General features: G+C 41.1%; 1 protein-coding gene across 1 annotated transcript in view; it reads left to right on the top strand.

Moving 5' to 3' along the window:
• Nucleotides 1-170: 170 nt before the first annotated feature.
• MAOA (monoamine oxidase A) overlaps nt 171-22388 on the top strand; it is a 70994-nt gene continuing 48776 nt past the window's right edge. Inside the window, exons 1-2 of the mRNA XM_006148866.3 lie at nt 171-1219; nt 19697-19791. Of these exons, the coding sequence (XP_006148928.2) occupies nt 583-1219; nt 19697-19791 (732 nt within the window). The 5' untranslated portion in view covers nt 171-582. The remainder of the gene's footprint in view (nt 1220-19696; nt 19792-22388) is intronic.

Below are 22388 nucleotides of genomic sequence, written 5' to 3'. Positions count from 1 at the left end.
GGCGGTGAGAGTGGGCGTGAAGCAGAGCGTGCGCCCGAATCCAGAGGCACTGCTGCCCAGGTTCCACACCAGGCTTCCAGCTTGGGACCGGCCTCAAACTTGGATATGGCCTCATCCTACGCGTCCGATTGGAGCACCCAATCTGAGTGGCGGACTCTCTCCAGTCCATTTTCTAGCTCCCAGTCGAACGCATCTACGTCAGAGGTGTTCGACTCCTGGAGCTCCAGTCTGCCCTCCCATTGCAGCACCAGTACAAGCGTAAGGACTGAGTCCGATTCCAAGTCTGGCTTCTGGGGCTTCAGAGCCCACAGCCTGAGTGATAGGATTCCTGGGTCTACCACCCACTGGAGCGCCTCTGATGGGGCTGCCACCACCTCCTACCCAGACACCGATATTTCCCGGGTATCGTTAACAGGATCTACCCCGTCCTCGGATTCCTCCCGAGTGTCTGTACAAGAATCCGCTCAACCCCCAGTTCCCAGCTCCCCGCAAGGCTCAGTACAAGGGTCCACAGGGTCCTCAGTACCCGCCTTTTCTTGGGTAACGATTCTGGGACCTCCTACACCCAATGCTCTTCCTCAAATGTCGGTCCAAGGACCTCCCACACCCACTACTTCTCCCCGAATGTCAGTAATAGGGCCCACCGCTACCTCAGTGCCTAGCTATCCATGGGTGTTGGTTACAGGACCTTCCACACCCAGCGACTCGTCCCAAGCATCGCTCCCAGGACCTCCTACACCCAATAACACCCCCCGAGGGTCAGTATTAGTGGGCACGTCGTCCCCAGTGCCCGACACTACTCGGAGTACGGTACAGGGTTCTCCTACACCCGACAATCCTTCCCGAATGTGGGTTCAAGGACCTCCTACATTCACTAACTTGCCTCGAGTTTTAATCCAAGGGTCCGCCCAGGTTTCAGTGCCTGCCTCCCTCCCGGTATCTCTAGAAGGATCAGCTCCGCCCCCGGGCGCTCCCCGAGTGTCAGCACAGGGGTCCGCCCCATCCTCAGTGCTCAGCTCCCCCCGGGTAAAGGTAGATATATCGGCTCCGCCCCTGGGCTCCCCCCGAGAGTTAATAGAAGGGTCCGCTCCGCCCTTGGCGGTCCCCACTCTTCTACTCACAACCCGGGAGAGTCTGAACCAAAGCATGGCGAGTCGGGAGAAGGCGAATGTTGCGGGCCACATGTTCGACGTAATCGTGATTGGAGGCGGCATATCAGGTCAGTGTGGACTGTACGTGGCGTGAGGGGTTCTGGCTGGATCGGAGTGGTAGGGCAGTGGCGTTTGGGGGTCTCTTGTGCATGTGAGAGTGTGACAGTGGTCGGGCTGGTTCCTGCAAGGTGGGAGTGAGGATTGGGCCAGTTCCGCTGGTGGTGTCACAGGGGGAGGCAGGCACAGCAATTTTACTACTACTACTAAATACTAATATTTAACTAGCTCTTGCTGGGTGGTTACATTTACCCCTTCGTGTGGATTTCCTCAGTCCTTAACAGTCCTGTGAGGTGGGTTCCAAATTCACCCCCATTTTACAAAATCTAGAAACTGAGGTGTGGGAGTTTTCAGTAACTCTCCTGAGGTCAAATTGCCTAGCTGGGAAGTGGCTGATTCTCTCACATCTATGACCCACACTCCTAATTCCTGAGGTGGCTGCTTTGCTTCACTGATTTTACATCCTCTCTCTTAAACAGAGCATCAGCATACGGGTTTCTGCAGTATTTAAGTAGTATTATTCCAGTCCTGCTTTTCTCTAAGGACTTTTTCTTAGAAAAAATTGATAGGTGAATAGGGAAGCTGAATCCTTTAGAAAAAGGAGGGGGGTGGGGTGGGAAGGGCAAGCTCTTAGTTTTAACCTACTCCTGCAGGGTTTTTTTTTAGAATTTGCTGGAAGGTGAAGGGCATTTATTGCCTAAATAGAATCCTTTTTATGAAGCAGGGGCTGAGTGCAGGTCAGGGAGTGCTCTGTCCTCTGTACTGTTTTTGCTAAGAGCTCACACTCCTGAATCTTGTCCCCTGGTCCTGGCTTGGGTCTGTGGCTGGCCAAGTGAGTGGTGCATGATGCTTTCCAACATCTTCTTGGAAGCTTCATCATGATTGATGTATTCAAGTGTCACTTATGTTGTCATAATTAGTAAAATGTCTGAAACTAGGGAATTGTGTTGCAACACACTGACCTGGCGCCCTTGGCCCAGGTGTTATTAATTTCAGAGCTATACCTGCAAAATCTGATTTAGAGAGAGGAGGAAGGTGGGAGAGAGCAAGTGTGTGTGTGTAGGGGGTCACAGTAGCCATTTTTATGTATAATCCTTTTGGGGAGAGTCTGACCATGTTTCCAAATTAATTTTGGGTAGAGATAGCTTTCGGCTTGGCCTGTATAGGACAGACAGTCTTAATCATCAGAGAAGACATTGGCATGAACCATTGCTTTGACAAGTCCAACCAGTGCTAGCAAAAACATGCACGTGTGCTTGAGCATCAGAGGAAAGCAGATCCTGGTGAAGAGTAATAAAATATGGTATTTCCCTTGTTTGTGTTCATTCATTCACTAATTTATTCATTCATTCACTTATCAAACACTTGTTGAGTGCCTGCAAGGAAGTGCACTGGCCTTTCCAAATATCTGGTCCTTCTGTGCAAGCCTCATAGAAGCAATATGATTACTGATCATTGGAAAATAGATGTGATGATAATGTGTCGTGTAGATTCATTAGGAGTTCTGTCTCCTCTCTCATCTCCATACCATCCATATTCCACAGTTCAGGGCTCTTTCTGGGATTCTCTTCTTGCCTTTTTCATGTTCTGTCTTCACTATTTCCTAAGGAGTTTTTCATCTTTTATTTTTCCCTGTTTGATGACCTGATCTTTCTCCACTTTCACACTTTACTCCCGATACCTGGTCATTAGCAGAGATAGATTTAGCATGTTGTTCATGAACTTCATTCTTTATGGCCTTAAACTGCAGGTCCATTCTGGTTTTCATTCTGAATAAATAACTGGTTGCATACTGAGTCTTGCATTCACAAATTTGCTTTCTTATTTCTTAAAGAGAACATTCAAATATATAAACTTCAGGACTGACAAAACCTGGATCTATCCATAGTCATTATTAATTATTTATTTGTTCATTTCTATCTGGGGATGTAGAGGGCATTTCTTCATAGTAGTTCACACTCCTATTCCAGAGGCCACCTTCCAGTCCATCAGTGATGGTGAAAAAAGCATTTGGCTTTCTCTAATGTCATCTCCATCAGTCAGATCAGAGTGATTTTAGTACCATACTGACCAGAAACATTGCTCTCTCTCTGTGGTGCCTTCCCAAATGGTTCACAACTAAAATGTAAGTAGATGCAAGTCTGGCTCCTGTTAGACCCTGGACACAGACTGGGTCTGCAGGTGAGAGGCATCCCTTCCCAAGCATTCTTGTGAACTTAGAGACACATTATTTTTGTGTGTGCTTAGCAGTATCCCATGAATTAGTAGTCCCTGTACCAGTTTTAAATGCCTTTGGCTATTCCTTCTAACTTTTATCAGAACTTGCACACTTTGATATCTTACCCAGACATTTGTAATATATGGCCAATACTTAGCATCTGCAGTGTTGCTCCTATTATATAGCTTCCAGAAGCATGCATATTCTTTTTAAAAAAAAAAACTTTTATTTTTATTGGTTTTTCACTCTTGTATGTATTTGTGTGTGTGTGTGTGTGTGTGTGTGTGTGTGTTTTTTATAGAGAGCGATTTTTAATATAGGGGAAGGAGAGACAGAAAGACAGAAAGCGAGAAATCACTCCCCCGCCCAGGGGAGATGGCCACGCCGTGTTCCCTTCTCCTCCATTCTCGTCTCGGGATTGGTATCTTAGGCGCACACACACCCGGCGTGAGTTTCAAGCCTCTGGGTCTGGGACTCGAACCCAAGCATTGGGTTGACCATGTGAGAGTCCAGCAGCATAACCATTATGCCATCTGCTGGTCCTGAAGCGTGCATATTTTTAATGACGCTGCTCAAAATTGATCCATACTAATATAATTCTCTTATTTTTTATATCTATTTTATAACTATCATTGTACAGAGAATAGCAGAATCTTGATATAGCTTCTTTTTTGTCATTGAAAAAACCCAAAATAGGGTATGTCTTACAATACAAAACTCATTATTTCTTTCCACCCACCAATTAAATAATTTTATATACTATGTTAGTAGTCGAGAGGGGAAATAACTAGCACATTTGTTGATATACCAGTGTCTTTAACATGCACTGGCCCTTATCCATCATCCATCAGTTATCACCTTTTCCTTTTTGAAATTCCTTTCTGTGACACTATTGAATCCTGAATTTTTATACCACAGTGATGGTTCCTTTTCCAGTCCTTTCATCATGCTCATATTCTTTTTTTATGTTTTTTGGAGAGATTTTTGCTATAGGGCACGTGCGCTCACCAGACAGACAGAGAGAGACATAGAGGCAGAAAGCGAGAAATCACCCCCCAGGGGGGATGGTCACGCTGCAATCCCTTCTCCTCCATTCTCCTCTCGGGATCTTGGGCACGCACGCACACACACCTGACATGAGTTTTAAGCCACCGGGTCCGGGACGCGAACCGCGGTCAACTACGTGGGAATCCAGCGACATAGCCATTATGCTAACTGCTGGTTCCCATCATGCTCATATTCTTGAAACTTCTAGTTTTGAAATATCTTGAAGTTCTGTTGTTCATCACTTTTGGGCTCCTAGGCACTTTGTCCCTGTCCCTCTTTCATTCTTCAGCTTTCCATTACCCATAGAAATCTCTCAAGTCTCTAATTGAATCTTTTTCTTTCTCCACACTCAGGTCCCAGAAAACTTAATTTGTTCTGGGATATTTCACATTTGAATACTTCAGAGTCAGCATGTCCAAAAGCTATGGCGTCCTCCAATCTGGCTTCTCTTCTTCAGTTCTTTGACTTTGTTTTTGGCCCCACCTTTCCGTACATCATTTTTAACACATCGTTTTCCTTTTTCTTTTTTAAAGTTTATAAATTTCTTCCATTAGTGAGAGACAGAGAGTCAGCATCCCCAACAGGATCTTGATACTGCAATCTACCCCCATCCTCAGGCATCCCTGGATCATGGGCATATACATATTTGACATACTTCGGGAGGTCTCTGGATGTGAAGTTGGAACCGTACTAATTGGGTCATCTTCGCAGAACAGTGCATTTTACTGCCCTATCACTGTTGAGCCCCTGGCATATCTTTTACTTTCATCTTCTATATTTGTTTAGCAGATTCTTCTAACTCCTCTTTTGGGCTATCCTTCTTCTCCATTTCCAGTTAGCGTTCCTCCACTCCCATCCTCAGGACAGACTATTGACCCCTGAAATCTACCTATGACCACCTTCCTGGAAGTGGCAAGCCTTTACTATGATGACTCTTCTTTCATGTCCATCCTTTATGCAGTGTTCTCCCAGACTTGATTTTTCTTTCTTTTTAAAAAATTATTATTATTATTATTATTTGGAGAGGTTTTCAATCATTTATTTTATAAAGAGATTTTCCCTGATATGATATACACCACACAGCAGATGAGTTGAGACTATTACACACGACATGACCAACAGGCAACAAAACAGATCTGTGTGACACAAATGTCTTCTCCATATTTTCCCAAATTTCCCTTCCTGCACTCTTCCCCTCTCCCACTCTCCTTCCACTTCATCTCCAGTGTTCATAACAATTTTTAATTCTTTTATGTCCTCCAGTCTTTCGCTAACTGCTGGTTCCCTAAAATTATATTTTGACAGAAGGTACATGTACTTGCCAGAGAGGGGGTCGGAGGGAGGGAGAGAGAGAGAGAGAAAGCAGCCTCCATGGGACATGGTCATGCTGCAATCCCTTCTCTATCTCTGTCTTGGATTTTAGACATGCACACACATGAGCCAGCTTGTTTTCAAGCCAACAATCTGAGACCAGAACCCAAAACTGGCCATGTGGAATCCATCCTCCTTAACCACCATGTCACGGGTTGGCCCTTGATTTTTCTTATACAGTTCTTTTATCACCTTACTTCTTTGCTCAGGACTTTCAATAGTTTTCTTTTACCAACCTCTCAAACTTCTTCCTCCATGCCCACAATTACCTGGCTCCACTTTATTGGACATAGAGTAATATTTCCCACTATTCCCCAACATGGACTTGAACTTTAGTCACACTGCCTCTTGTCCTCAGTGCTACACTACGTTTATTTTGTCCCTCCACGCCTTACCTATGGTTGTCTTTCTCTCTCTCTTTTTAAGAGGTTTTTGTCTATGGCATGTGCACTCACAAAGAGACAGAGGCAGTGAGAGGGAAAGTGAGAAATCAGCCCACAAGGAAATTGGCCATGTTGCAATCTCTTCTCCATTCTCTTCCTGGGAACTTGGGCACATATGCACATGCGCTTGACATGATTTTCAAGCTGCTGGGTCCAGGATCATGTGGAAGTCCACTGATGTAACTGCTATGCCATCTGCTGGCCCCCCTGTTGTTGTCTTTCTTAACGAGGAAGTGTGTTTCTCTTTCCACATCAATACTCTATACTTCAGTACCTGATCGAAGAACTTCTTTGATCACTCTGGCTTCCGTTAATTTTTCTCTCATCTCGCAGAGCTTATAATCTGAATTTGATTTACATTTATCTATTGCCTTTGATTTCTTGATTACATATTAAGTATGGTGGTTCAGTTGCTAACTTTGGATCTAGTTGTTACTCATGAGCTGCCACAGATAGAACAAATGACAGAAAACTGCCAGTGGAAGATCTCAGAATCTTCCCTTGAGTTGAAAATTACTCTGAAATGGCTTTCTTTAGAGAAATAAAAAGAGAAAAAAAAAAAAAAAGCCCACCTCTAGGGAGTAATGCATACTTTCTTCATGGATCTGTTTGGAATTTCAAAAATCTTTGGGCTAAAGGGGTTTTAAAGGGCATTCTAGTCCTGTCACCCAAGATTTTAGTCCTCTTAACAGCATCTCCTTAGTGATTATTGGGCTGTGGTTTGAATTCATCTAGGGAAAGGGAATGCTCTCTTAAAGCTACTCATTATGAGTAAAGGTGACTCTGGCTCCTGAACTTGTTCAACCATTTGAGGAGCCTCTACTATATGCCAGGCAGTATCTTTTTGGAAAGAGGTATATGAAGGTGATTAAGTAGCTTCCCTGCCATAGAGTGCTCCTGTCCTCTTAGAAGAAGTAATCAAGTAGGCAAATAATTGACATGAATATAGTGAGCCAAAAACTAATGTGATTATGAACAAAGCTGAGACCTTGAGAGGTAAGTAGGATTTTAACAGATAGAGATAAGCAGATGGAAAATAGGCATACCAAATAGGAGAGACCAGAGGGACAAAGACACAGTCATGAATGTGTATGCCAGATACAAGTAGTACTTCATTTAAACCCATGGTGAGGGACCAACAGTTAGCGTAATGGCTATGTTGCTGGATTCCCATGTAGTCGACCGTGGTTCGCGTCCCGGACCTGGTGGCTTAAAACTCACGCCAGGTGCGTGTGTGTGCATGCCCAAGATCCCGAGAGGAGAATGGAGAAGGGATTGCAGCGTGGTCATCCCCCCGGGGGGTGATTTCTCGCTTTCTGTCTGTCTGGCGAGCGCACACGCCCTTATAGCAAAAAAATAAAAAAACAAAAAAACAAAAAACAAAAACGAAACCTCTCCAAACCCATGGTGAGAGCTCCAGGGAGGAATAGTTGCTTTCTAAACATCAAGAAATATGACCCCGGTAGCTGTTGAGGTGACCCCAGTGTGCCATGTCTGCTCGTGACTTTTGTGCCTGTGTGAACTGTGAATGGTTAGTGAAAACACCTCAGTCATAATGCTAGATGGTCCTGTGTGAATAGAAAGTGTTTCTTTTTCTTTTTTTTTTTTGTTGCAGTTAAATTCTGAATGTCATGTAGAAAGGGCTCTTAGTGTCCAAATAGTGTCTAAGCCATAGAAGGCCTCACTATTTTTGTCCATGAGCTGAGCTCTACTAAAAGAATTGAGAACACTAGCTGCCTAGAACTCAGCGCTGTATAAGCCAGCAGGGGTTGAATCTTTCTCATCATCTGAGACAGAAAAGACATTTTACAGGAAGAATGACTAATGTTCTGAATTCAGAAGATTGAGTCCACAACATACTGCAATTTCTGTTTTTGGTAAAATATATCACCAGTAAAAATCCCTTTGGTTAGGATCGTTTTAGGCATTTTAACCCAGAACTTGGCAGAACATATTGTATGTTTTACAGTAATTAAGGAAAGCTTCCATTTAAAAAAAATTTTTTTTTTGGTGTCTTGGTTATCTTGGTACTCTGAGGCTGAGTATGGGCTGAGAACTGATTTTGTGCCTTTTAGGATACTTCTTTATTCTATTTTGTATTTTTTTCCTGCAAAAACAAACTAGGATACTGTTACTTTATAAACTTTTTAATGCTAAATAAAGACTACAAGAATTACATTAATTTGGGTTCTGATTTTTTTTTTAAATCTTCATGGAATGAGCTTTTGCTTTTATCTGACATTTATTGAGCAATCATAGCATTTGGAAAATACTAATTGATTTGCATTTATACATAATCCTCAGCGAATATGAAAAATATAATTAATAATAGACCTAAGTATAGTATAAGTCTAAGGATCACAGAGAACAATAATGGAGACAAAGAAATGGAGAAGCCCACTATTGGCAAATACTGGGTCATAAAATCTTTGTGCAGTTGTGGCATGTAAATATTTTAACATATGAAAAATTTTGCAGTATTTGGAGTCATGTGTATTCACAAAGACTGAGGTTGTATTACAGTTTTATGTCACATACAGGGATTACAAGAGTGCCCAGCCATGTGATTTAGAAAGTGCAGACATTCAGTAAGTACTTGGTTAAAGAAATATATTTACATATATAAGATGGATAGATTTCATGGTAGGGTTTTCTTTTTCCATTTTTGGTTTGAGTGATTGGAACTTAACAAAATGAATTAAAACATTTCCTTTTTTTGTTTGTTTGGTTTTTAAAAAATTATTTTATTTAGGGACCAGCAGTTTGCGTAATGGCTATGTTGGTGGACTCCCATGTAGTTGACCGTGGTTCGAGTCGCAGACCTGGTGGCTTAAACTCACACCAGGTGCGTGGGAGTGCGACCCCAGGATCCCAAGAGGAGAATGGTGGAGAAGGGATTGCGGCATGGCCATTGCCCCCTGGGGGGTGATTTCTCGCTTTTTGTCTCTCTGTCTCTCTCTGTCTTTCTGGCAAGTGCACACACTCTATAGCAAAAATCTCTCTTAAAAAAATCATTTTCTGTCTCTCTGTCTCTGTCTCTCTGGTGAGCACACGTGTCCTACAGGAAAAATTGCTTTAAAAATATTTATTGATGTCTTCCATGAGTGAGAGAGAGACAGAGAGAAAGAGACAGAGAGAGAGAGAGAGAGAGAGAGAGAGAAAGAGAAAGAAAGCCTTTAGGTCCAGGACTTGAACTGCGGTTGGCCATGTGAGAGTCCAGTGCCCTTAACCACCATGTCACCTTTCTGCCCCTTAAAACGTTTTCCAATGAATATTTGGGACAAGTTGACTGTTGAGGCTGTTTTTCTCCCTTTATTATGAAAAATATTTTATATTTTTACCAGGAGTTTGTATATTCCTGTGGATGATCTGTTCCCATAGAATATGTTGCTAACTGAGATTGTGTTTTAGGGAAGTTTAAAGTCTTTGACCTGTAGTTTTGTCATCTAAGAGACTGGATTAAGTTCTATGTAATATATCTTCCAGTATCATTTTTTAGTAATTAGTTGGTTTTGTGAAGTTCTGCCTCTTTAGCTTTCTTTTTTGGATTTCTTCTCAACCTTTTTTTTTTTTCCTTCCTTTATTCTGAAAATGGCTTGCACTATCTCTCATATTGATATCCCCACCAGCCAAATCCTGGCCTGGATCTCTCCACAGGTGCTCATTTACACCATTCCCATGGCTTCTCTGAATCATTTTTCTACTTGTTGCTAGGCTAAAGTAAACAAAGCCACAATTGCTAACAATGTTTAACTGATTGATTAGGTAAGAGTGTCAGTAAGAATATAAAAATCGATGATAAGTTTTGAGAGTTGAGTTAATTATGTATTAACCATGTCTAAGGGTCACAAAATTGTAGCCTGTGAGAGCTCAGGGAAACTGAAACAGGGTCAGAGGAGTCAAGTGAGTTACCAAATACCACAGAATCCTTAGCAATGTAACTTGACCTTGGATCCCTACCATTTTGACTTTCAGGACAGTGCTCTTTCTGTATCCTAACTTGCTGGACTTACCCTCTACACTCATTCACAAAACAGACTTACAGTAAACCTTATTATTGTTTTACTTTGAGGCTTGATTCTCTAACCCAAGTGACTATGCCTTGGCAATAATTTATATATTAACATACATCACATGGAAATGACAAGGGAAAGGTTTTAGGGACGAAGTAATGCTTGACAGAAGTGTTGTGTATTTTGGGTAAATTCTTTTGAAAAAAAATTTTTTTATAGAGATTTATGCTATAGGGTGTGTGCATTCACTGGAGAGACAGAGAGATAGAAAGTGAGAAATCACCCCCTGGGGGGGGGATGGCCACACCACAATCTCTTTTCCTCCATTCTCCTCTCAAGATTTTGGGTGTGCGCATGCACACACACACACACACACACACACACACACACACACACGTGTTCCTGGTGTGAGTTTCAAGCCATCGGGTCTGGGACTCCAACTGCGGTTGACTATGTGGGAGTCCAGTGACGTAAAGATTATGCCTTCTGCTGCTCCCTTGAGTAAATTCTGAAATGTAAGGAAGACGATCTTTAAGGTGACCATTCCCAGATTAAATGAATTAGCTATGAGCTGTGGCTTAAGTGCAAGATCTTTTTCTTGTATGCCTGCATTTATTTGTTCATCCATTCAGTAAATGCTTGTCAGTTGAACACTCTCTAGGTACCTTGAATAAAATTTGTGGTTTTTGCTCTTTGTTTTCCTGCTTCTAGAATATTGCCTGGCAAACTTTATTCTGAGCTCATGCTTGACTGTACTTTTTATTGTCTTGAAGTGTTCAGTTGAAATGTGCAATTATGTAAGAATTCTGCTGTTCAGAGAACACTACTGAATAATAGAGAATTAGCTTATGGGACCAGTAGATGGTGTAATGGTTATATCACTGGACTCTCACGTAGTTGACTGTGGTTTGAGTCCCAGACCCAGTGGCTTAAAACTCACACTGGGTGCATGTGTGTGTGTGCCTAAGATCCTGAGAAGAGAATGGAGAAGAAGGGATTGTGACATAGCCATACCCCCTGGAGGGGGGTGATTTATCACTTTCTGTCTCTCTCCATTTCTCCAGCAAGTACAAGTGCCCTATAGCAAAAATATGTCTAGAAAAAAAATGTATTATAGGGGGCTAGCAGATGGAGGTTAAGGTGCTGGATCTCACATGACCAACTGCAGGGTTCAAGTTCCAGACTCAGCAGTTTGAAAAACATGCTGAGCATGTGTGTGTGCCCCAAATCCTGAGAGGAAAATGAAGAAGAAATTGCATCATGGTCATCCCCATGGTGTGTGATTTCTTACTTTTTCTCTTTCTCCGGTGAGTGCATGTGCCTATAGGAAAGCAAACAAATGAAAGTATAATGCAGTGTCCTCTATATACATTGCTAGGTGGTAATGAATGTCAGAGTTGAAGAAAACTGTCATTTTTAGGAATAAAGAGGAAGAGCTTAGAGATGCAGCTGAGCCTAAGCTCTAGCTACCCCCAAAGTATTGATCCAATACTCTCAGTTTATGTTCTAGGCATTGTTCACTTAGAATCCTGCCTGTGGATGTTTATTACTGAGACTAGTTGCACAATCTTATAAGAAATGAAGCTAGCTTTCTCAAAGTGTTCATTGAGGTATATATATATATATATATATTTTAAGGCAGAAAGTAGATAAATGCTGAATTGAATAGGCCTCTTTGTTGCAGGACTTCTCAGGGCCTTTATGCCAGTGTATACCAGGCATTTTCTGGAATGAGGAATAGTGTAAAGTGACCCAAATTCGATGAATATTGATAATTTTCCCAGATCATCTTGCTTGAGGAATGGTATCTCATAAAACATTTTGGTAACTATTGCTTTAAACTATAGCCCATCCTAGTATGCAGAATCAGAAGACAGCAGCAGTGTAGAGGGTTTCTTGTATATTTTAAGTTTCAATGAAAAACTGGGGTGAATAATGAATTAAGAGGTAATTGCATTCCCTAACTTGAGCGAGATCCATTTATCTAAAGTGAAGATGAATGCTGAGCAATAATCAAATAAATTAGGACTGTCTAGACAACCAGTCTGTTGAATTCGGGGCAAATTGAAGTTAATTGTTAGCTTTCATCTATTTATCATTTGAGACAGCCCTCTTTTTTTCTTTTAAGCTTATCTAAGGGATTAGAAGATTTGGCCATTTTCAGAGCAGAAAATTAGTTTTCTTGAAGAAAGCACAAAATACAGATGGATCTATGTATAGATTAGATAGATAGATAGATATGATTGTATATATCAGGGGCAAGATTTTGTGCATATTGATATTCTCTATTCAGTTCTGCCAAAAAGCATGATACCAGTTCAAATATCAGAAAGTGTACTAGTCATATTTAGAATCTGCTGACATATGTTGGCATAAAGGTTAAAATGACTGACCTGGGACCCTGTCATTTTTAGTTTTTCTTAGTTTCTGGAAGTATAATCTAAGTAATGTTAGAAACTTGTTATCCACATGAACATAGCTTTGTTTTCCTAGTTTGTGGTTCTTCTGCAATGTACATTTGGACGTGTTATAACATGGCAGGTTCTGTTCTAGGGATACAAAGATGTATAACAATTTTGGTCACAAGAAATTCATAACACATACTTAGTTCATTTAGACATCTCAAATTTGGTATGTCTGAAACAGGAAATGTGATGTTTCTCTATAATTCATTCTTTCCCTGGGTGTTTCCAACTTAGTAAATGGTATCACTACCATTTACCTAGTTGCTAAGGTCAAAAATCTTGGAGCCATTCTGATTCTTTTCTTTTTCCCATAGACCACATCCATTCCAGTGGCAAGTCTTGTTGGCTCTAGCCTAAAAAATGTGTTCTGAATCTATACAGACCCCTTCTCCAAGCCACTGTGGTCTTTTGCCCTTGTCCAAGCCACCATGATCTTTGCTCAGAGATCCATCTCTTAACATTTCCTGACTTCTTTCTTCTTTTACTTCTTTATAGTCTGATTTCCTCAGAACAACCAGGATAATCTTTTAAAAAATTAAAATAAGATGAGTTACTCTTCTACTTACAAACCTGCAGTGGCTTCCTATCACCCTTAGACCAAACTGCAAGGCCTTTGCCATAAGCTACAGAGGCCCTATGTTAGTTATTCTCTTCTTACTTCTTCGGTCTCATTTTTTCCTCTCTCTCTCCCCTTTGGATGCTCTATCCTCTTTGTTCTCCTTTAAGCACATTGGCCTTGTTCCTACCTTTCCCAGATACTTGCAGGGTTCACTTCTTTACTTCATTAAGGTCCTGCTGTGATGTCCCCTCTGAGATGTTTTCACTGATGACCCTACCTAGATGAGTACTTGCCACCTCCATTACTCTCTCACTTACTCTGCTTTATCTGTATATTAATTTGTTTCTTCATTTTGCTTTGTTTATCTTCATAGCACTTAATATTTTCTTAATATTTCATAATGCTTTATATTTGTTTCTTATGTGTTTGTCTTCCTGGCTAAAATGTGTCATGAAGACTTGATTATATCGCCTCTGTATCACACATGGTACCTAAGATGGTACACAGGAACTAGTGAGGCACAATATTCTTTGTTAGATGAAAGAATGAATACAGCCATGCTTATCATACTTGTGAAGGTGTAAAAATAAGTACTTGCAGGAAGATTCAGTTACTCTTCATGCCTAGATGCTTCTCATGAAGGCAGTCCACATTTCATATATCTATAGACTGTACTGAAAGATTTAAAAGAGGTAATCATCAGTGCCCTTAGGGATAATAGCACACACTAATGGGACATTTGACTGATGCATTAGTCCCTTGGCTGAGAAGTTACCTGCCTTATTTTGTCAATCCTCACACCAGCTACCAAGGTTGAACTATTATTGACTCCTTGTATAAAACAAAAACAGCCTAAAAAAGTTCCTAAGATTATCACACAGTAAATTGCAAAGTGTGATTCCAAAGCACACTAGTTCTAGAGAGGGAGCTCTTCCATGTAAAACTAAGAAAATAAAATGGGAGCCTACCCCAGGAACTTTTCATTTGGCCAATTCATTATGGGATTTTTGTTTTGTTTTTAACGGTGAATGCACTTCAATAGAATGTATACCATCGAACTTGTGGGGACTGTGGGGATGCATACCACTGAACTTTGTGAAGTAGACTCCATTAATTAATTAATAATTGCAACAAGTATTTCCTGAGTGTCTGCTGTGTGCCAGGCACCATGCTAGGCTCTGGAAATGCAACAGTATGAAAAAGAAGCAAAGAACCTACACTTTTGTGGGGGCTTAAACATATACAGAAAATGTGTGTGTGTGTGTGTGTGTGTGTGTGCGTAGGTAGGTAGGTAGTGCCAAGTGGTAAGTAGAGCTAAGAAAAAAAATAAATCAGGGAACCAGCAGTTAGCGTAATGGCTATGTTGCTGGACTCCCACGTAGTTGACCGCGGTTCACGTCCCGGACCCGGTGGCTTAAAACTCACACCGGGTGCATGTGCTTGCGTGCCCAAGATCCCGAGAGGAGAATGGAGGAGAAGGGATTGCGGCGTGACCATCCCCCCTGGGGGGGTGACTTCTCGCTTTCTGTCTCTCTGTCTCTTTCTGTCTCTCTGGCGAGTGCACGTGCCCTATAGCAAAAACTTCTTAAAAAAATAATAAATCAGAGAAGCAGTGACAAAGTGCAACAGGTGATTTTACTGCTTTTGTTATTGGGTTGTGTTGGGAAAGTCATGATGCATCTTTGCATAGGAAACAGAAAAAATATCTCATGACTTTCCCAATGACCTCATATATTGCTAATTGTCTACATTGACAATAGGGTCATTGGACATTTGTCTGGAAGAATATACTACATTTCAAGGTTTGTGCTATTGAGAAAATGGAGATGTCAGATCATGTGTAAGAGAAGGAAAATCAGAAATCACACAGGGACTGGAAAGGATGGCCTGAGTCAAATGGAAGAATTTCTTTTTTTCTCCTAGGATAGAGTCATGTGAATGTGCTTGCAGAAGTCAGGTAAAGCAAAGGGGCCTTAGCGAGGTAAAAAGAGTAGGGATAAATATGGAAGCTTGGTTCCATGGTGACAAGATGCCTGAGATTTATATCCTAGGACACAAAGGATCATTTCCTCGAAGGCTTCTTCACAGATACTATTAACTTTCAAGGCGTGTGATGGGAGAAAATAATTTTCTATACCATTTCTCAGGGGCCATTAGCCATTTCAGGACATCGTAAGTAAAGCAGAGTCAGTGAGAACACAGTTTCCAGGGGCAGTGGCTTTAAGAATCTGGAGCTTGGTTTGAGGTAACCATGGTAACACTGCTGTTGGCTGCATAACATCTTGCCCAGGCTCTGCTGGTCTAATAACCAGGACTAACATTGTCTCAACTCCCAAATGAGGTGTGCCTTTTAACAGACTTTTGTTTGTTGGCTTGTTTTAAATAACTTATTTAATAAATCCACAAACCTCTTTTATTTTGGTTTCTGTAAAACCCAAATGGCTGAAAAGATAGAAATCAGGAGAGGAATGGTATTATTTTAAACGCATCATTCCTATTAAGTATTAAAAATAGTTATCACAACGTGATTAAAGATTTGTGCCATAATCAGCTGTTTTCCTGTTTTTACATTTTAAGAGTAATCAGATCCTTGTTTACACAATAAGGCCTTAACAAACTCTTTGTGAATAAAGCTTCTCCAGGCTCAGGAGTCCTGGTCTCTTTTCTACCTAAAGAGCTCTATTTGCAGGGATTAGGAGAGGAAGAACTCTGACTGTGGGGACCATAGATTTTGCTATAGTCCATACTGACCTTTTTGCTCAAAAACACGGATGGGAGTCTCACAGACTTTTGACACTAGGACACTTGGGAGTTTGGCTCAATGACCCCATTCCAAGATGGTCCCTCATCACCTATAACCCAATGAATAGATAGACTGTCATACTGGTAGTTTGTAATCCATGGTGGATTTTTTTTTTGGAGAGGTTTTCGCTATTGGGCGCGTGCGCTCACCAGACAGACAGAGACAGACAGAGAGACAGAAAGCGAGAAATCACCCCCCAGGGAGGATGGTCACGCTGCAATCCCTTCTCCTCCATTCTCCTCTCGGCATCTTGGGCATGCACGCACACTCGCCTGGCATGAGTTTTAAGCCACTGGGTCCAGGACGCGAACCACGGTCAACTACGTGGGAGTCCAATGACATAGCCATTAGGCTAACTGCTGGTTCCCCATGGTGGAATTTTAGCACCATGGTAATACAAATGCTGCAAAGCAGGCACCGCCACCAACCCCCATGTTGATTGTTAATCATTTATTGCCATACCAGTATCAGAACCTTTAACTGTCTTCAAGGACAGGGAAGCAAGCTTCATATCATGGTAGATTCTATGTGGCCATTAAATAATGGAAAATTAAAGAAAGGAAGAGAGCTATAATATTCAGTCAGTGCTCTTAGTTTTGGCTTAGTTATCCATATTACTTTGGAACAAGATGAAATAAGAGGTTTAAGATGAGATTTTTCTCTTCATAATCAATTTGAGAACATTTTATTATGAAAATCTATTTTATAGTAACCACATATTATTTGGTAGCTTGCTTCAGCCTTAAGAACCTTTTCCAACAAACTCTCCACTTCTCAATACCACCAGACCAATTCCTTTATCCCATACTATGTACATTACAGCCTTAGGATAACAGTACAAGTACACCAACCAACTGCTTATGATGATGATTATGATTTTAGTTTGTTATAGGGTACATGTGCTTGCCAGAGAGAGAGAGAGAAAAAAAGAGAGAAAGAATGAGAAATTGCCCCCTGGGTGGATGGTCATGCCACAGTTCTTTCTCCTACATTTTCCTCTTGAGATTTTTAGCATGCATGCACATACCCCTGGTGTGTTTTCAAGCTGCTGGGTCTGGGACTTGAACCACACAGTTGGGCATGTGGGAGCCAACTGTCTTTACCTCTATGCCATCTGCTGGCCACCAAGGAATTATTGAAAAATTGTCTGCAAACTTATTGTCTTTAGGGTATGTATTGTTAGAAGTCAACTATCAGTTTACTTTTTTTTTTTATCCAGAAGGCATGTTCACTCACCAGAGAGAGATGCAGAAAGGAAGAAAGAGAAAGCACCCCCTAAGTTAGGGGTGATCATGCTGCAATCTGTTTTTCTTCATTTCCCCATCCTGTCAAGATTTTGGGTAGGCACACACATGTGCCTAGTATGTTTTTCAAGCTACTAGGCCAGAATTCAAACTATGGTTGACCATGTGAGGTACAGTTTCCTTAAACACTAGGCCATGGGGTTAGCCTCATTTACTGGGCTTTAAAATCACATGGAGGGGGCCAGCCAGTGGCGTGGTGGTTAAGCTGCTAGATACCACATGGCTGATTGTGCAGTTTGACTCCTTGACCCAGTGGTTTGGAAGACATGCCAGGCACATATGTGTGCATGCCCAAAATCCTGAGAGAAGAATGGAGGAAAAGGGATTACAGCATGGCTGTTCCCCCAAGGGGTGCTTTCTCACTTTCTCTCTCTCTCTCTCTCTCTCTCTGGAGAGCACACCCACCGTATAGCAAATATTTTTTTAAAAAAAGGCAGAAGGAAACTAAAATGCGGAATAGTTTCTCTCCTCAACCACTTATAGACATATCTAGGTATCTTTTGTATCATTTTAGTATTCTTATCTCTGGTACCATTCTTACTACTTTTTTTCACTCTAAAATTCTTACTAGCATTTTTTCCCTTTAAATTATGATTTTCTCTGTAGTCTGCTTTATTTATCTTTTGTAATGAGACATATAAAATAATTGAAGGCTAAGATGGCATTTGAAGTACAAAAAAATGTAGATTTAAAAATAAGTTTCTGCGCACATATATATTTCCAGAACATGTGAGAAGAGAGATCCTAAAAACAGCCACATGCCAGTAGCAATGAGCATACCTAGAACCCAGATCTTGATTTCTAATACCATTCTCCAGTAAAGGGGATCAAAGTTCACTGGGAAGTAACTGATTCTAAGGTTGGGGCAGGAAAGGACAAGATGATCCTGGAGTATTTTGGAGAACCCTAAAAAGGAAAGAAGTGCTCATACACACACACAAACACACACATAGTACCCTAAAAAGGTAGGAAGTGCTCATACACACACACAAACACACACACACACACACACACACACACACACACAAGTAGCATGATGGGAGCTTGCCAAAGAGGTACAGGAGCCAACTAAAAGAGCTCCTGATGACAAAACTGGAACAATTTGAGCAATAAAATAAATAATATTGGATTGGATTATAACTCAAAGTATAGAAAAATTATCTGTGAGTCCATACTGATATGAATACATAAATAAATGGAGAGAAGAGACAAATTTCCAGTGCAGAATTCCAGATAATTTATGTAGATACTCCACTCTCAAGGAGGTGGATCATAACTTCCTACTCCGTAAATGAAGGTTACACATAGCCTTCCTTCCAAAGAGTACAACATGGAAAGAAAGAGAAAAGAGTAACTCTTAGTGGAAAAACCTGACAAACACTGCCTTAGGTGATCAAATTAAGATCAACATCAGTAGTAAATCACATCGATAGTATGTACCCTTAATGTCAAGCCATCAGGCTAGGATTCAAACCATACTTGACCATGCGAAGGCCAGTTCCCTTAACCACTAAGCTATGGGGTTGTCCCCATTTATTGGGCTTTAAAATCACTTAGAGGCATGGTGGTTAAGGTTCTAGATCTCACATGTCTGATTGTTCATGTCCCAGACCTAGTGACTTGGAAGATGCTACATTTTTCTCAAGTTTTCTGGTATTAATATGTTAGGTTTAAGATATTCTTGTCTTTTGTGAAAACTTTATTTCAGCTTTGTTTGAGTCAATGAATAAAGTATGTTGCATGGTTCCTACATTTTAGTAACTTAGAACCTAGTGAGAGAAACAAGATCTAGAAAGCATGTAACCCAGATGCAAAGGAAGTTATTATATGAGATTTTAAAGTTGAGCAAAGCATGGATATACTGAAGACTGATTTATACAGGGAAAATTTCCAGGAAAACATACTCTTCTATTTCTACAGTAAGGTTTTTAGAAGAGAGGCATTATAGGGATTGATTTAGGGTATCAAAAAGATCTCTACATATGACTTGCTTACTGCTAGAAAGCAAGATATCCGTTGACTAAATGGTTACATTTTGTTTCTGTCAACCAACCTGAAATGCAAGATGACTTAACTAGTCATTTGAGAATTCTTTGTGATAGATAATAAAATTGGTGGCTCAATTTATCACAGTGTGGTCAGAAAGGGCACAGCGTCAGTGGATCCTGTATGATACCCTGCATTCATTTTATGTGTAGACCTGGTTAAATCCTGGTTAAATCTAGCATGTAGATGCTATCGTTTTCTCTTTTGTTTTTCCTTCAGGGTTATCTGCTGCCAAACTCTTGGCTGAACATGATGTTAACGTTTTAGTTTTAGAAGCTCGGGATCGAGTTGGTGGAAGAACACATACTGTGAGGGTAAGTGATTTTAATACTTACATACACATCTCATTCATACTTAAGTGGGACCATTGGAAGTCATAAGTCTAAAGGAGATTTTAAGTGTTTGCCTTCCATAATGCTAAACAGCTCTATCAGGTAATTCCTATTTTCTTCAACAAGCACTCTCTGAACAGTAACAGCCTTTGACCTTCAGTCATTCACATTATAAGGAAGAAAAATGTGAATAAATAACTTAAATACAGTGTCATAATTTCTATCCTATATACATAAGTTGAATATGTCTTATCCCAAATAGGGTTATAGTTTGGCTGGACTGGAAGTGACTGTACACCTACAATACACACACACACACACACACACACACACACACACATACATACACATGCTGTAGGCTCCTAGTTTGTTTATCTAATGTATTTAACTTAACAGAGGTGTCGTGGATGCAGTAAGCAGGAGCAAATCTAGCATATTTTTATGCTACTAATTCTTGAGCCCTTGTTCTCTAAGAGGTATTTTGCTGCCAGAGTCACCCTTTGTTCAGGTTGGGTCTGCATCCGTAAGAGGCCCAGCTCTTACTATATCATTTTTTTTAAAGGTTTTTTGCCATAGTGTGCCATAGTGTGCATGTGCTCACCAGAGAGAGATGGTGAGATGAAAAGTGAGAAATCACCCCTCAGGAGGGATGGCCATGCCATAATACCTTCTCCTCCATTTTCCTTGTGGGATTTTGAGTATCCATGCACACAGACTCAGTGCAATTTTCAAGCTACTGGGTCTGGGATTTGAACTGCAGTCAGTCATGTAGGAGTCTAGCCTGCCCCCTGCTGACTTCATATCATTGCCTTTTTATGTTGGAACTTCCATCACCATTATGGAAAAATTTATGCTAACTGTTGTTTACTATTGTTAAAGGGAATGGGTTGTAGGTGGTTGAATCTGTGGGTGCTGAAGAAAGTATATAAAGAGATAATGAAGTGTAGGAAGGACATAGGGCCAAAGGTGAAAGTTTGGGGCACATATAGAGTGTAGGGAGTACAGAGGCAGAGAAACCAGTAGGAGCAGTTAAAGCAGAGAAGTCAGACCAGACTAGAGCAGTACTGTGGAAGTTAGTGGGAAAAAAGAGGCAGGGATGCTCAACAGAGTCAAACGACACAAGATAAAGACAGAAAAAGAGGTCCTTGCGTTAGACAGTTAGAAGGTTATTAATGAGACCCTTCATGATATGGTTTGAATGTGTCCCCCCAAAGTTCGTATGTTGGAACTTGATTGTATTGTGAAGGTATTAAGAGGAAACTTAATCCAATTATGGTGTTGAAAGGGGGACCTTTGGGAAGTGATTAAGCATTAGGATGGAGCTCTCATGATTGAATCCTGGGAGTATTATAAAGAAAGGGTATGAAACACACACATGGACACAGACATGCACTTCTGCCCTACTCTGTCTTGCTATGTGATACATGAGCAAGAAAACCCTTGCCAGATGTGTTCCCAGGACCTTGGACCTCCAAACTGTGAGATGAATAAACCTCTGTTCTTACAAATCATTCAGTTTCAGATATTCTGTGTTATTATTCACAGAACAGACTATAACACTTTGCTAGAGCACACAAAGTGGTAAGGGCTGAGGATGAGCAGTAAGGACAAAACCAGACCATTGAAGTGACTGAAAGGAGCAGAAGCATCTATGTAACTAGAAGATGTTTTAGTTATACTAAGAACTGAATGGCTTAGTCAGCGATAATAACAATGACTTAAGCAATGCAAGCATTTAATTATTTTACAGAAGAAGTCTGGTGGTAGATAGTCCAGGTTGGTGCAGTGGTTTAGCTGTGTTGTCAAGGCTTCAGGCTCTTGCTCTTTCTGCTCTGCCATTCTTTGCAAGTTGGCGTATTGCCTTGTGTTAACAAGATGGATGCTTGCAAGTCTAAGCATCAAGTCCTCATTCAAGGCAGGAAGGAGAGTGAAGGTGCAGCACCAACCTTGTCTGCCACAAAGTTTTTACTTTGCCTGAAGACCTCAGCAGACATCTGCTTTACTCTTATTGGCCAGAGTTAGGTCACATGGCTGTTCCCAGCAGCTAAGGATCCTGAAAGGCAAGGGTTTAATGTTTCTAGGCAACATAACAGAACCGGGCACGGGACAAGGAAGATGAATAGATATTGGCATAGCTAACCAACACCATCTAAACTATGATATTGTACCTGCTTTCTCAGTCACTCTATGCTATGCTGCCCTTCTAATCATTTGCTTCCTACCTTTTTAGGTATGCGAGGATATATCATAGGTCTATTTCTGCTTTGCTAAACTCTAATAGTGCTCTTCAGTTTTGCTACTCAAAGTGTGGTCTGTGAACCAGCAACCTCAGAATCACCTGGGAGCTTGAAAGAAATGCAGAATCTCATTTATCGATAGAAATGTGAATCTGCATTTTGACAAGATCCCAGGGCGTACTACAGAAGTGCTGCTCTATGGAGTATATTTGCTTGCTCGCTTTAAAGTAATGTAAATCCAGATTAAATTTATTTGGAGAATTTCTGAGTACTCTCTCAGATATAATCAGCTGGGAAGCTATTGGTCTGGGAGTGAGGACACCAGGATTCCAACTCCTGTGT

This window comes from Tupaia chinensis, unplaced genomic scaffold (assembly GCF_000334495.1).
Source record: "Tupaia chinensis unplaced genomic scaffold, TupChi_1.0 Scaffold000248_1, whole genome shotgun sequence".
Classification (NCBI taxonomy): domain Eukaryota; kingdom Metazoa; phylum Chordata; class Mammalia; order Scandentia; family Tupaiidae; genus Tupaia; species Tupaia belangeri.
This window is presented reverse-complemented; position numbering and strand designations above follow the sequence as displayed.